Source organism: Ascaphus truei, chromosome 11 (genome assembly GCF_040206685.1).
Source record: "Ascaphus truei isolate aAscTru1 chromosome 11, aAscTru1.hap1, whole genome shotgun sequence".
Taxonomy (NCBI): Eukaryota; Metazoa; Chordata; class Amphibia; order Anura; family Ascaphidae; genus Ascaphus; species Ascaphus truei.
Window position 1 is genome coordinate 35,684,494 of NC_134493.1, and position 15,283 is coordinate 35,699,776.

Genomic DNA, 15,283 nt, shown 5'->3' on the forward strand with positions numbered 1-15,283 from the left:
ATTTTTTTTAGCTGGGCCTTAACAATGGAAAGAGGAGGGGTTTGCCGAATATTAAATGGTAAAAAAAAAAAGGAGTTGCAGTGGCAGTGAGAGATGAGTGAAAAACGTTTAAGATGGGAGACCAGCAGAAGTGAAAGGTGCAAAGCACAAGAGGACAGATGGAGTGTAACGAGAGATCAGAGGTGAGATATATGGAGGTGCAGGGGTGTGTAACAAGATCAGAGGTGAGATATGGAGGTGCAGGGGTGTGTAACAAGATCAGAGGTGAGATATGGAGGTTTAGGGGTGTGTAACAAGATCAGAGGTGAGATATATGGAGGTGCAGGGGTGTGTAACAAGATCAGAGGTGAGATATATGGAGGTGCAGGGGTGTGTAACAAGATCAGAGGTGAGATATATGGAGGTGCAGGGGTGTGTAACAAGATCAGAGGTGAGATATATGGAGGTGCAGGGGTGTGTAACAAGATCAGAGGTGAGATATATGGAGGTGCAGGGGTGTGTAACAAGATCAGAGGTGAGATATATGGAGGCGCAGGGGTGTGTAACAAGATCAGAGGTGAGATATATGGAGGCGCAGAGGTGTGTAAGAAGATCAGAGGCGAGATATATGGAGGTGCAGAGGTGTGTAAGAAGATCAGAGGTGAGATATATGGAGGCGCAGAGAGGTGTAACGAGAGATCAGAGGAGAGATATATGGAGGTGCAGAGAAGTGTAACGAGAGAGATCGGTGGGGACATATATGGAGGTGCAGAGAAGTGTAATGAGAGATCAGAGGTGAGACATGGAGGTGCAGAGGGATGTACAAGGTTAGAGGGGAGATATATAGAGGCGCAGAGGGGTGTAACGAGAGATCAGAGGGGAGAAATATGGAGGTGTAGGAGTGTAACGAGAGATTAGAGAGGGGAAATAGATGGAGGTGCAGAGGAGAGTAACAAGAGATCAGAGAGATATATGGAGGTGCAGCAGGAGAGTAACGAGAGATCGGAGGGGAGATAGATGGAGATGCAGAGGAGTGCAACGAGAGATCAGAGGAGAGATATATGGAGGTGCAGCAGGAGAGTAACGAGAGATCGGAGGGGAGATAGATGGAGATGCAGAGGAGTGCAACGAGAGATCAGAGGAGAGATATATGGAGGTGCAGAGGAGAGTAACGCGAGATCAGAGGAGAGATATATGGAGGTGCAGAGGAGTTAACGAGAGATCGGAGGTGAGATATATGGAGATGCAGAGGAGTTAACGAGAGATCAGAGGTGAGATATATGGAAATGCAGAGGAGAGTAACGCCTTAAAGGAATGGAGGAGGATTTTGTGGTTTAAATGGAGATAAGTAGGGAGCCAGTACAGATTTCAGGAGGGTGGAAGCAGATACGAGCGAAGCAGGAGAAGATTCTAGCAGCAGCATTTTGAATAGATAGGGGAGAGAGGCCATATATAAGAATGTTATGGTAATCAGTATGGGAGAGAATGAGAGAATGCATTCATCTTTTAGTAGTAGAGGAAGAGGCGTATCTTTGCCATGTTGAGGAGGAAGATACGGTAAGTTAGTAACAGCGAGGATATGTTATGTAGCATTGGACGGAATTGCAAGTCCTAAGAATACAGTTTTACTTCTCCGGTGAAATTCTAAAGATATGAATATTATAAATAAAGAAATGTCCAAGTTAGACAAAACCAGGAGTGGTAATAGAGAAAACAAAGATCTCGTTCTGATATAACACACTGCTGCTTTACAAATGGTTTTAATGTGATTGGAAAGCTGTGGACATTAAAGCAGCAATATCGATATTCAGACCCTCCCCCCAGAATCCTAACCGAGGGGTCCCCAGAGCTAAAAATAGCACGGTTCAGCGCTGGGGGACACTTCGGTTGAGTCTCGATGTAGAGGGGATCGTTGCGTTAATATTTTCTCATTGGAAAAGTATCAGTTCCTCTTTGTTCACCTTTTCCAGTTCAGCAATCCTTCTCCCCATCCTCTGTTTGCTCCAGTCACTGTGACCTTAAAGGCAGAAGACATCAGATCAACCCCCAAACACAGAGACACACCGCGGCAGTACTCACCGGCAGACAGGGGCGCCGCCACACATCACCTCCCTGCCTGACCCTGCACCTCCGGCGCGCTGTCACCGAGGCTGCGAGTGTGGAGAGGCGGCAGCAGCAGGAGGCACAGGAGGAGAGAGAGAGGCCTCAGTCCCGGCTATACCGCTCACACACCGGGGGGGGGGGGGAACCCCGGAACCCCTGTATACAGCAAGGAGACCGCAGCATCGCGTTCACTCTGTGGCTGGTGACGGAGCAAGCCAAGGGACAGCTTCTCCTGTGCCCAGAGAGAGAGGTCACGTTATACAGGGGTGATACGCAGTATACAGGGGGAAGAGACTGCTTCCAAGGGACACTCAGAGTTGTATGCACCGAGGTACACATGCCCCCCCCCCCCCCCCCCGTGCACAAAAAGTTATCTGCAGACCACAGATCGCGGTGCAGCGAGTTGCAGGCGGGGCAAGCAGGACGGCCGTGCGGACGCGTGCAGCGGGTCCTTAGCCTTAGACTGCACCCCTATTGCAAGCTGTCGAGAAACCTTCCTTCTTATTAATCATTTTTATAAGAAACTAGCTGAGAGACCCGGCGTTGCCCGGGATGTAAATGCGTAATAGGTAGTATTATTTATAAATCGTGGAACAATAGGTGACTGTTTGTTGTAAAGGTTGGATAATAATATTGAAAAGAAAGATGGAAGAAAATGTAATACGATGTTGTATAAAAATGGTTTATTGTAACCACACCACAGTACAATGTATATTTTGGTGCCATAAGTGATGTAAAAATCTGAGTCGTGTGTCCTGCTAGGGTGTGAGGCGGCGGGTGGCGCGTGGGTTGTGAGTGCTGTCTGTGAGTGGGGGTCCTGCTAGGGTGTGAGGCGGCGGGTGGTGCGTGGGTTGTGAGTGCTGTCTGTGAGTGGGGGTCCTGCTAGGGTGAGAGGCGGCGGCTGGCGCGTGGGTTGTGAGTGCTATCTGTGAGTGGGGGTCCTGCTAGGGTGTGAGGCGGCGGGTGGCGCGTGGGTTGTGAGTGCTGTCTGTGAGTGGGGGTCCTGCTAGGGTGTGAGGCGGCGGGTGGTGCGTGGGTTGTGAGTGCTGTCTGTGAGTGGGGGTCCTGCTAGGGTGTGAGGCGGCGGGTGGTGCGTGGGTTGTGAGTGCTGTCTGTGAGTGGGGGTCCTGCTAGGGTGTGAGGCGGCGGGTGGCGCGTGGGTTGTGAGTGCTGTCTGTGCGTGGGGGTCCTGCTAGGGTGTGAGGCGGCAGGTGGCGCGTGGGTTGTGAGTGCTGTCTGTGAGTGGGGGTCCTGCTAGGGTGTGAGGCGGTGGGATAGTGATGTCGGTGCGTAGGGGCGGGAGGCAGCAGGTGTGTGTGGTGGCAGGTATGTGTCGAGTGTGGCGGGTGTCTGTTGAGTGCGTGCAGCGGCTGTGAGGCGGTGGGTGAAAGGCAGAGGCGGCCGGAGTAAGGGCGGGTGAAAGGCAGAGGCGGGGGGTGGGGAGGCGGTAAGGCGGGCAGGAAGGCGAAGGCGGCGGGAAGGGGAGGAGGGGGGTGGTGGAGGGGGGCAAGGGGTGGAGGAGGGGGGCAAGGGGTGGAGGAGGGGGGCAAGGGGTGGAGGAGGGGGGAAGGGTTAGAGGAGGGGGGAAGGGTTAGAGGAGGGGGGAAGGGGTTAGAGGAGCAGGGGGGGGAAGGGTTAGAGGAGCGGGGGGGGGGGAAGGGTTAGAGGAGCGGGGGGGGGGAAGGGTTAGAGGAGGGGGGGGGAAGGGGTGGAGGAGGTGGGAGGGGAGGGGGGTGCAGGGGTGGAGGGGAGGGGAGGGGGGGGTGGAGGGGAGCGGAGGGGGGGGTGGAGGGGAGCGGAGGGGGGGGAAAGGGGAGCGGAGGGGGGGGGAAAAGGGAGCGGAGGGGGGGGAAAAGGGAGCGGGAGGGGGGGAAAGGGGAGCGGAGGGGGGGGAAAGGGGAGCGGAGGGGGGGGAAAGGGGAGCGGAGGGGGGGGAAAGGGGAGCGGAGGGGGAAGGGGGGGGGAGGCGGTGGGAAGGGGGGGGGAGGCGGTGGGAAGGGGGGGGAGGCGGTGGGAAGGAGGGGGGAGGCGGTGGGAAGGGGGGGGGAGGCGGTGGGAAGGGGGTGGGGAGGCGGTGGGAAGGGGGTGGGGAGGCGGTGGGAAGGGAGGCGGTGGGGAAGGGGCGGTGGGAAGGGGGGGGCGGTGGGAAGGGGGGGGGGCGGTGGGAAGGGGCGGTGGGAAGGGGGGGCGGTGGGAAGGGGGGGGGCGGTGGGAAGGGGGGGGCGGTGGGAAGGGGGGGGGGGGGGCGGTGGGAAGGGGGGAGGGGAGGCGGTGGGAAGGGGGGGGGAGGCGGTGGGAAGGGGGGGGGAGGCGGTGGGAAGGGGGGGGGAGGCGGTGGGAAGGTGGGAGGGGAGGCGGTGGGAAGGGGAGGGGAGGCGGTGGGAAGGGGGAGGGGAGGCGGTGGGAAGGGGGGAGGGGGGGCAGTGGACAGGAAGGGGGGGCAGTGGACAGGAAGGGGGGGCAGTGGACAGGAGGGGGGGCAGTGGACAGGAGGGGGATGCAGTGGACAGGAGGGGGATGCAGTGGACAGGAGGGGGGGGCAGTGGACAGGAGGGGGGGGGCAGTGGACAGGAGGGGGGGGCAGTGGACAGGAGGGGGGGCAGTGGACAGGAGGGGGGGGCAGTGGACAGGAGGGGGATGCAGTGGACAGGAGGGGGGGCAGTGGACAGGGGGGGGGGCAGTGGACAGGAGGGGGGGCAGTGGACAGGAGGGGGGGCAGTGGACAGGAGGGGGGGCAGTGGACAGGAGGGGGGGCAGTGGACAGGAGGGGGGGGCAGTGGACAGGAGGGGGGGGGCAGTGGACAGGAGGGGGCAGTGGACAGGAGAGGGCAGTGGACAGGAGGGGGGGGCAGTGGACAGTAGGGGGGGCAGTGGACAGTAGGGGGGGCAGTGGACAGGAGGGGGGGGCAGTGGACAGTGGACAGGAGGGGGTGGACAGTGGACAGGAGGGGGGGCAGTGGACAGTGGACAGGAGGGGGTGGACAGTGGACAGGAGGGGGTGGACAGTGGACAGGAGGGGGGGGGCAGTGGACAGGAGGGGGGGGCAGTGGACAGGAGAGGGGGGGCAGTGGACAGGAGAGGGGGGGCAGTGGACAGGAGAGGGGGGGCAGTGGACAGGAGAGGGGGGGCAGTGGACAGGAGAGGGGGGGGCAGTGGACAGGAGAGGGGGGGCAGTGGACAGGAGAGGGGGGGCAGTGGACAGGAGAGGGGGGGCAGTGGACAGGAGAGGGGGGGCAGTGGACAGGAGGGGGGGGCTGTGGACAGGAGAGGGGGGCAGTGGACAGGAGAGGGGGGCAGTGGACAGGAGAGGGGGGGCAGTGGACAGGAGGGGGGGGGGCTGTGGACAGGAGGGGGGGGCTGTGGACAGGAGGGGGGGGCAGTGGACAGGAGGGGGGGCAGTGGACAGGAGGGGGGGCAGTGGACAGGAGGGGGGGCAGTGGACAGGAGGGGGGGCAGTGGACAGGAGGGGGGGCAGTGGACAGGAGGGGGGGCAGTGGACAGGAGGGGGGGCAGTGGACAGGAGGGGGGGCAGTGGACAGGAGGGGGGGCAGTGTCACACACACACACACACACACACACACACACACACGCGACACCTACCTGTACTTCCGGCCGCCGCCATCTTCTCACTCGGCGCCGCGAGGGAGGAAGGGGGTCCGCCATCTTACGCGCCGCGTGGCAGCCTGTTCCCCCGCCGGGGAGGGAGGTGAGTGTAGCGGGAGGGAATGGTGTGTAGCGGGAGGGAGTGGTGTGTAGCGGGAGGGAGTGGTGAGTGGAGCGCGAGGGAATGGAGCGGGAGGGTGGTGAGTGGAGCGGGAGGGAGTGGAGCGGGAGGGAATGGAGCGCGAGGGAGGAAGGGGGTCCGCCATCTTAGGCGCCGCGTGGCAGCCTGCCTGTTCCCCCGCCGGGGAGGGAATGGAGCGGGAGGGAGTGGTGTGTAGCGGGAGGGAGTGGTGTGTAGCGGGAGCTACACTGTGTGAGGTAGCGGGATAGGGGGAGGGACATTGGTGGCATGGTGTAGCGGGGTAGGGGGCCTCGCGGTCTGGTTGCGGTAGGGAGCTGTGTGAGGTGCAGGAGATGAGGCGTGCTGTGCGGTTCGCGGGAGCTACACTGTGTGAGGTGGCGGGATAGGGGGAGGGACATCGTTGCCATGGTGTGTGAGTGGAGGCCGCGGCCTCGCGGTCCGGTTGCGGGAGGGAGATGTGTGGCGTGGAGGGGAGGGGGGGTTTGAAGAGGCAGTCTGCAGTGTTTTGTGTTGTGTGAATGTGTGTGTGTGCTGTGTTTGTGCGTTGTGTGTAGATTCTGTACCTGATTCGGCAGTCTGTGGTAGCAGACGTGAAGGTTTTGATAGCTGTGAAGCGTGGCCCCAGAGCAGGTTGAGGATTAGAGGATTAGGTGTTGCAAAAGCAAAGCGTTCCCAAAACTCAGTGAGGGGTGGGACAGTGTGGAAGTATTAGGGCAGTGGTTCCCAAACTTTTTCGGTTCAAGGCTCCCCAAGGCAATCAGATTTTTTTCAAGGCTCCCCAAGGCGATCAGGATTTTTACGCGGCGCCCAAAGTAAAAACAAAGGTGTACATACATACATAGGTGTACAAACATACCTAACAGTTGCAGTGCGCAGTTGGTGTCTCTCTCAGACACTCTCACTCTCTCTCACACACTAACTCTCTCTGACCTCACTCTCTCTCTCTGACCTCTCTCTGACCGCACTCTCTCTCTCTGACCTCACTCTCTCTCCTCACTCTCTCTCCTCACTCTCTCTCCTCACTCTCTCTCTCTGACCTCACACTCTCTCTCTCTGACCTCACACTCTCTCTCTCTGACCTCACACTCTCTCTCTCTGACCTCACACTCTCTCTCTCTGACCTCACTCTCTCTCTCTCTGACCTCTGACCTCACATTCTCTCTGACCTCCCTCTCTCTCTCTCTCTCTGACCTCACACTCTCTCTGACCTCACACTCTCTCTGACCTCACACTCTCTCTGACCTCACACTCTCTCTGACCTCACACTCTCTCTGACCTCACACTCTCTCTGACCTCACACTCTCTCTCTCTCTGACCTCACACTCTCTCTGACCTCACACTCTCTCTGACCTCACATTCTCTCTGACCTCACACTCTCTCTGACCTCACACTCTCTCTGACCTCACACTCTCTCTGACCTCACACTCTCTCTCTCTGACCTCACTCTCTCTCTCTCTGACCTCACTCTCTCTCTCTCTGACCTCACTCTCTCTCTCTCTGACCTCACTCTCTCTCTCTCTGACCTCACTCTCTCTCTCTCTGACCTCACTCTCTCTCTCTCTGACCTCACTCTCTCTCTCTCTGACCTCACTCTCTCTCTCTGACCTCACTCTCTCTCTCTCTGACCTCACTCTCTCTCTCTGACCTCACTCTCTCTCTCTGACCTCACTCTCTCTCTCTGACCTCACTCTCTCTCTCTGACCTCACTCTCTCTCTCTCTCTGACCTCACTCTCTCTCTCTCTGACCTCACTCTCTCTCTCTCTGACCTCACTCTCTCTCTCTCTCTGACCTCACTCTCTCTCTCTCTCTGACCTCACTCTCTCTCTCTCTCTCTCTCTGACCTCACTCTCTCTCTGACCTCACTCTCTCTCCCTGACCTCACTCTCTCTCTCTCTGACCTCACTCTCTCTCTCTCTGACCTCACTCTCTCTCTCTCTGACCTCACTCTCTCTCTCTCTGACCTCACTCTCTCTCTCTCTGACCTCACTCTCTCTCTCTCTCTGACCTCACTCTCTCTCTCTCTCTGACCTCACTCTCTCTCTCTCTCTCTCTCTGACCTCACTCTCTCTCTCTCTCTGACCTCACTCTCTCTCTCTCTCTCTGACCTCACTCTCTCTCTCTCTCTGACCTCACTCTCTCTCTGACCCCCCTCTCTCTCTCTCTCTCTCTCTGACCTCACTCTCTATGACCTCACTCTCGCTCTCTCTATGACCTCACTCTCTCTCTCTCTATGACCTCACTCTCTCTCTCTCTATGACCTCACTCTCTCTCTCTCTCTCTCTGACCTCACTCTCTCTCTCTCTCTCTCTCTCTGACCTCACTCTCTCTCTCAGACACACACAAATAAATACACACATAAATACACACACACACACAAATACACACACACACACAAATAAATACACACACACACAAATAAATACACACAGATACACACACACTGATGCAGATACACACACACACACAAATAAATACACACAGATACGGGGGGGTGGGGGAGGGTATGGCTGAACGGCCCGGTCCCTGCACGGGGGAGGTCAGTGCTGCGGGGGCCTGTGCCACGTGGGGGGAGGGCCGGTGTGCTGCGGGGAGGGAGGGGGGGGGGGGGTGACGCTGCAGTACTGCTGGGAGACATCTGTCTCCCGGTGCTGCTCCTCCAGCGTGAGCGCCGGGCCTCCCTCTCTCAGCGTAGGCAGCTCAGCGTTGCTGAGCCGGGCTGAACAGATGCACAAAGCCCCTGCATCTGTAATCAACGCGGCTATAGTTCCTCCGGCCTGGGACATAGTAAGCGCTTAGGTTCTGCTGCTCGCTCTTGCTTGCTGCCGCTCGCTCTACCAGGAGCTTTTTGCTGTCCTGGCAGAGGGGACAGCAAGCGCGCTTGGGAGGCGGGTATCACTGTGTGTGTTTGTCACTTGGTAGCTGTGTGTGTGTGTGTGTGTGTATATTATATAATATTTTAAACATTTAAAAAAAAAAGACATGTGAGAATAAATTATTAACATTGTGCAACTTTGATAAATATATTCACACACACACACACACACACACATCACACACACACACACATACATATATATATATATATACACCACACACACACACACCACACATATATACATATATACACACACACACCACACATATATACATATATACACACACACACCCTGCAGCCCGTTTTTCACACACACACACACACACACACACACACACACGCTGCAGTCCCATTGGATGGGAGCGGTCACGTGACCGCTCCTCTGCTTCCCCTCAGAGGTTTTTTTTGTTTTTTTTAAATGAGCTAGCAGCCCTTGTTTCCCGCTGCTGGCGGCCCTGATCGCGGCGCCCCTCTAGCCAAGCCGCGGCGCCCTGCACAGTTTGGGAAACACTGTATTAGGGCATTGGTGTTGGACGCAGGCCAATGAGAGGTGTGCGGGGGCGGGCATTGGACGCAGGCCAATGAGAGTCAGTGAGGGGTGGGACGCAGGCCAATGAGAGGTGTGCGGGGGCGGGCATTGGACGCAGGCCAATGAGAGTCAGTGAGGGGTGGGACGCAGGCCAATGAGAGGTGTGCGGGGGCGGGCATTGGACGCAGGCCAATGAGAGTCAGTGAGGGGTGGGACAGTGTGGCATTGGTGTTGGACGTAGGCCAATGAGAGGTGTGCGGGGGCGGGCATGGCCTGAGCCGGAGTGACAGGGCCAAGGTCCAATGCGATTGACCCTTGGGACGCAGACATACAGTGATTTCACAAATATATAGTAGATAAAACCCGACATGATGCACTTAATGGAAACAGCAATATTTGTTAGAGAAACTCTTGTCTCAATCCTTCTAAGACAGGGGGTCTCAACTCTAGTCCTCAAACTCCCCCCCCCCCCCACAACAGGTCAGGTTTTCAGTATATCCCAGCTTCAGCAAAGGTGGCTTAATCTATAGCTCAGTCAAAGAGCCTGCATCAGCACAGGTGGCTCAATCAGTAGCTCAGTCGAAGAGCCACCTGTTCAAAAGCAGTGATATCATGAAAACCTTACCTGTTAGTGGGGGGGTAGGGAGCTTTAGGACTGGAGTTGAGAAAAAAATTCTAAGGTAAAATATGCTTGGGGTGTGTTGTTAATTATCATTTAATTGGAAACAAATTCCTTTACAACTCTGAGTCCCAGATCCCCAAAGGTCCAATATCTCAGGGCTAATAACATCTCGTTACCAAAATCAGCAACAAATGTTATGTTCCTTGAGGTTAATGCATGAACACAAAGCTAAGTTTCAGTCTACATCTGTGTCGCCCCCAAGGCGGACGCCTGATGGGGCTCCCCAAGAGATGCTCCCCTCTGCACATGACCAGCATGCCAAGGGTCCATCTCTGCGTTTGCTTACTGCTGTGTTTCGCCAGCCCCACCCTCTGGAATGCTAATGCCCTTGAGGACAAAAGGACTCTGATATCACAGCTGCATTCAATCTGAACCCCTTCAGTCTACATCTGCGTCGCCCCAAAGGCGCCCAGCCGAAAGGCAGCCAAAGGATGTGAGCCATCTGCTGATGTTAAAATTGCTGTATTTCAGTCTGAAACTCTCCAAACCTTTTATCCCATGTACCCAATTTTCCAACTAACAGTCAATGAAATGTCTGAATTGACTGTATAGCTCTGTTCATTTAATGTAACCATGTTATAACTCTGTGCCCAGGACATACTAGAAAACGAGAGGTAGCTCTCAATGTATTACTTCCTGGTAAAACATTTTATAAATACATAAAATTGTATGCAAAAATAACGTCCATTGTATTACGCATTAGAATAGGTTTAACGCCATGGTAAATGAGCACAACCTTGCGTTAGCTTCACATAACATGGCGTTAAGGAGGTCTTACCTAAAGGTGGTCTTACTCCCATCCAGACCCTAAAACATGGTCTCTCTCTCTCTCTCGATGGGAATATCCCCACCCTTAGGTATAACTTAACCAACGTGATGTTAATAATCTAAGACGTTTTTTTAAATACAGGAATGAAGCATGAGCTGAACCCCATTCATTTCAGCTCCGAGGACCCCCCGCTTCTGGAGATACAGGCCTCCAAAGGGGGTTCGGGTAGCCACTCCAGGGTTCACTATATGTCTGTTTTTCAGAGCTCCCGGGCCCAGGGGGCCAATAGGAAGCTGTGACATCACCCAGTGCGGCTTTCTATTGCCCTATGTGACGAGGGAGCTGAAAACTGCAGGAGATACCGGTACCCCCTTCGGAGGTCTGCATCTCCGGAAGCAGGAGCTGAAATTAATGGGGTTCCGCTCTGGAGACCTGCTGCTTCAACCCCGTATTAAAAAATAACGAAAAAACTAAACCGTCGTGGATTGCCTCCATGTCCCTGCGTTATCTTTACCAGAGCCTTATGAATAGGTGTTGATAGGGGAACACCTCTCTTTCAAATAATGATCATTAACAGCAGTTATAGTGAACACAATGCCCTTTCTGAACAAAACAGGACTTAACGCAGTGTTATGAACTCTGAAGATACACATTAAGGCAGGGGTGCGCAAACTGGGGGGGGGGGGGTGCGCAAACTGGGGGGGTGCGCAAACTGGGGGGGGGGCGCGAGATTTTCAGGGGTGGGCCCGTGCTCCTCCCCACAACATTTAATCTAAATTCCAGGGGTGGCGCAAGGCTTCTGTAACTCTCTCTTACCTGCTCTCAGGCGACGCGTCACCATGACAACACGGCGTCACATGACGTTGTGACATCATATGACACCGCCTATGCCAGAGAACCGGTAAGGAATGGGGAGCGCGTGCAGGGGGGGGGGAGCAGACAGAGGGGCGCAAACAGAAAAGTTTGCGCACCCCTGCATTAAGGTGTAGAGACCTAAACTTTGGTAAATGTCATGTTAATTTATTTAACGGAGCCCTGTGCATCTGAGACCCAATATTTATGGCATGTGCACCTTTTGTTCTGTTTGAGGTCGGGGAATTAGCCAGCGCTCTGTCCAGATCTGCTTTTAGACTCTGATTCTCGTCCTGCAGCTCCTTGATTTGCTTGGATAGCCTCAGGACTGCGGCATTCAGCACTTTCTGCCGTTTCTGGGAATCTCGGCTCTCTGGGGACGATCTATAACAAAGGGGGAGAAAAAAACACATCCTTCATTCCCGCCCCTTCCTCCTGAAAAGCTGACCTGTTGGTGGCCCTTGAAAACTGGAGTTGCCCACCCCTGCTCTAGGGGGCGGACATTTTTAATTGGAGTAAGAAAAAGAATAGAATTGTTGACCGCTAAAGTGGGGCTGACATCCCTAGTCTATTTAAGCTTTTAAGAACATGCACTTCCACCGTTTATCAATGTTCCCACGTGCTGTCCCCATCTGTAGATAGTACCAGGGTAGCCCAGAGACCTTCACCAGCTATGAACCTAATTAAAAAGGAGCTGTTCTTCCTTCTCTGGGGTTTTTTTTTTCAGCCCTTATTGTTTTTACATGGTGGGACGCAGAAGTCCCCCAGATCCAAACGCCACTATTCTCAGCTCCCGGATCCTCCTGGCTCCGTTGATATTTACCGTTGAAGTTACCGGGTTTAAATCTCCATCAAGGGAAATAAAATGTCTCTCAAATTCGGGCCAATAGGAAGCTGGAGGATCACCAGTTGTGGCTTCCTATTAAATGGCCATTTAAACCCCCTTTAAAAACTCAGAAGTAATACCGGTAACTTCACCAGTAACTTGTTCTTGGGAACCTCTGTGCCAATCCTGTAAAAAAACAAAAAAACCTCAGAGGTTAGTTAGGGTGGATTGCTCCTTTAACAAAGCCTTTTAGGAGTTCACTCACCCAGGCATTTGCTGGGATCAGTGACAATATGGTTAAAAAGGCAAAAATGCCAAAAACCTTCACATTTTACTTTTTTTTTTTTTTATTTATAACCAAATTCTAATTTCTTTTGAAAACTGGGGAGGGGTGGTCAGTCCCACACAGCCCCGGCTCTTTTCCACCTTAGGCTAGGTCCCCAGTGGCCACGGCCGCGCCGCACACAGGCCCCAGTCGGCGTGTGCGTATGCGCACAAGCCGCGATGCGCATGCGCACAAGCCGCGATGCGCGACCGCCTTGGCCAAAAGACAAGATTTTAGTCTTTTGGTGTCGGTGGCTGAGCATTGGCCAAGTCACGGCGGCGGTTCAGCCAATGAGGGGGAACCAGCCGCGTGACGTCATGGCCGCGCTCCCACCCACCCCATCCCGTCCCGTCGGATCTCCTGCTCTTCAACCGCAGACCAAAGGTCGCAGCTGAAACAGGTGCACACGCCGCCAGACACTCCGGCAGCTCAGTCAAAGAGCCTGCTTCAGCACAGGTGCCTCAATCAGTCTGAGCCACCTGTGCTAAAGCAGTGATATCTTGAAAACCTGACCTGTTGGGGGTGAGGGCTGGAGTTGAGAACCCCTGTTCTCAGGTAAAATATGCTTGGGGTGCGTTGTTAATTGTCATTAACATGTAATATTCGCTATTCATTCACTAATCCTTATAGATTATCTGCAGAGCATCGCGGCAAGGTTTATTCTAAGGCTAAATAATATCCAATACATCAAAAATAAAAAAAATCAGTTTAATTGGAAACGAATTCCTTTACCAATCTGAGTCCCAGATCCCCAAAGGACCAATATCTCAGGGCTAATAATGTCTCGTTACTAAAATCAGCAACAAATGTGTTTCGCAAGCCCCACGCCCTGGAACGCTAATGCCCTGGGGGACACATTTTACATTTTTTTTTTATTGATAACCAAATGTGAATTTCTTTTGAAAACTGTGGAGAGGTGCTTTAGAAAGCCAACATTGAGAATAACAAAAATTAAAAAAAAAAAAACCGGTTTCCAACTTTCGCCCACTAGAATTGTAGAAAAGAGGTAAAATAACTATAACGAATAATTAGTTATAATACCGATACATCATGGTCTACCACAGCCAATAGAAGCATCAAGCAAACGCACCTTCTCTCTGTAACCCGAGCGTTAGCCAGCAGGATTTGAAGCCGCTGAATCTATACGTTAAAAGCAAAACCACACAGATCATTTAGAAAAACAAGGTTAATACAGATCAATGTATATATATATATATATATATATATATATATATATATATATATATGTATATATTATACACACACACACTCACACACCCCTCAACCCCCTTATAACGCTGTGCTTGGGGGCCAAAGAATCACATCGCGTTATAAGTGGATCGCGTTAGAAATAATGTACAATTGCATGCATTGTACAATAATGTATTTAAGATGCCAATAACCGTGTTGTAAAGTATTCAGAAATACGACAATTGGGAGCCACGCTTGCATCGTGTTATAAGCGGATTCGCGTTGTAACGGATCGCGTTATAATGGGGTTGAGCTGTATACACACACACACACACACACAAACAGGTTAGCAAAATATATATATATATATATATATATATATATATATATATATATATATATATATATATATATATATATATATATAGGAAACCAGGTGTCCCACCAAGGAGACAAAAAACAGCACTCAAGGTATATTGCAAAAGTGTATTTGAAAAAAAGCAGGCACATATAAATCCAACGTTTCGGTCCTGTATAGGACCTTCCTCAGGGGCGTGCTGGAGAACACTGCCCAAGGAAAACATATATACCCATCACCCACCTGTGTGCATAATCAAGAACCAGCTGATTGTAATTAAAAACGGGTGTACTGTAGGCGCATGGGAGCCCTGTCGTCACTGTGCAGCAGCTCAGCCTCACCACTCCTCTGTTTACACTTAGCTATCAATGCCAGACACACCGCACATGTGCGCCTGCGGGTGGAGCCAGTGAGCACACCAGTCATTCTAAGGCATCCCCCGTTGCCATGGCGACGCAACTAAAGCGTCTGTAACCATGGGAGTGTAGGCAGAAGCAGACTGCAATAGGGAGCAGGGGCACTGAGCCGTTTGAACATGATGACGTCACATCACCAGCAGCAACAGGTCCTGTAACCAAAATGAAAGTGCAGTATTAAAAACACATGAAGAGGTGAAAATATATACTCCAGATGCACAGTATTACTAAAAATCACTATCAATTGTGCAACAATAATAAATATACTAATATCACTCTAACATGCTACCAAGAGAAATGAATAGTGAATGCAGATTTGCTTGTAAGAGTTTGAAAAAGCAGACATAAAGGAAAGGAAGGAACAGGAAGGGGGAGTGGAGGGAAAGGGGGAGTGGAGGGAAAGGGGGATGGGAGGGAAAGGGGGAGGGGAAGGGGGAGGGAAAGGGGGAGGGGAAGGGGGAGGGAAAGGGGGAGGGAAAGGGGGAGGGGGAAGGGGGAGGGAAAGGGGGGAGGGAAAGGGGGAGGGAAAGGGGGAGGGGAAAGGGGGAGGGAAAGGGGGAGGGGAAAGGGGGGAGGGAAAGGGGGAGGGGAAAGGGGGAGGGGAAAGGGGGAGGGGAAAGGGGAAGATGGAG

General features: G+C 53.4%; 2 protein-coding genes across 3 annotated transcripts in view; one reads left to right on the forward strand and one right to left on the reverse strand.

Moving 5' to 3' along the window:
• The window catches only part of BRAT1 (BRCA1 associated ATM activator 1), a 72,224-nt gene that overhangs the window by 26,450 nt on the left and 30,491 nt on the right, over nucleotides 1-15,283 (forward strand). The gene's annotated exons all lie outside the window — the stretch shown is intronic.
• The window catches only part of IQCE (IQ motif containing E), a 44,618-nt gene that overhangs the window by 17,763 nt on the left and 11,572 nt on the right, over nucleotides 1-15,283 (reverse strand). For both annotated transcript variants that reach the window (XM_075565627.1, XM_075565626.1), the window contains exons 12-14: nucleotides 13,777-13,826; nucleotides 11,756-11,919; nucleotides 1,941-1,996 (exon numbers count right to left, since the gene is read on the reverse strand). In XM_075565627.1, the coding sequence (XP_075421742.1) occupies nucleotides 1,941-1,996; nucleotides 11,756-11,919; nucleotides 13,777-13,826 (270 nt within the window). The remainder of the gene's footprint in view (nucleotides 1-1,940; nucleotides 1,997-11,755; nucleotides 11,920-13,776; nucleotides 13,827-15,283) is intronic.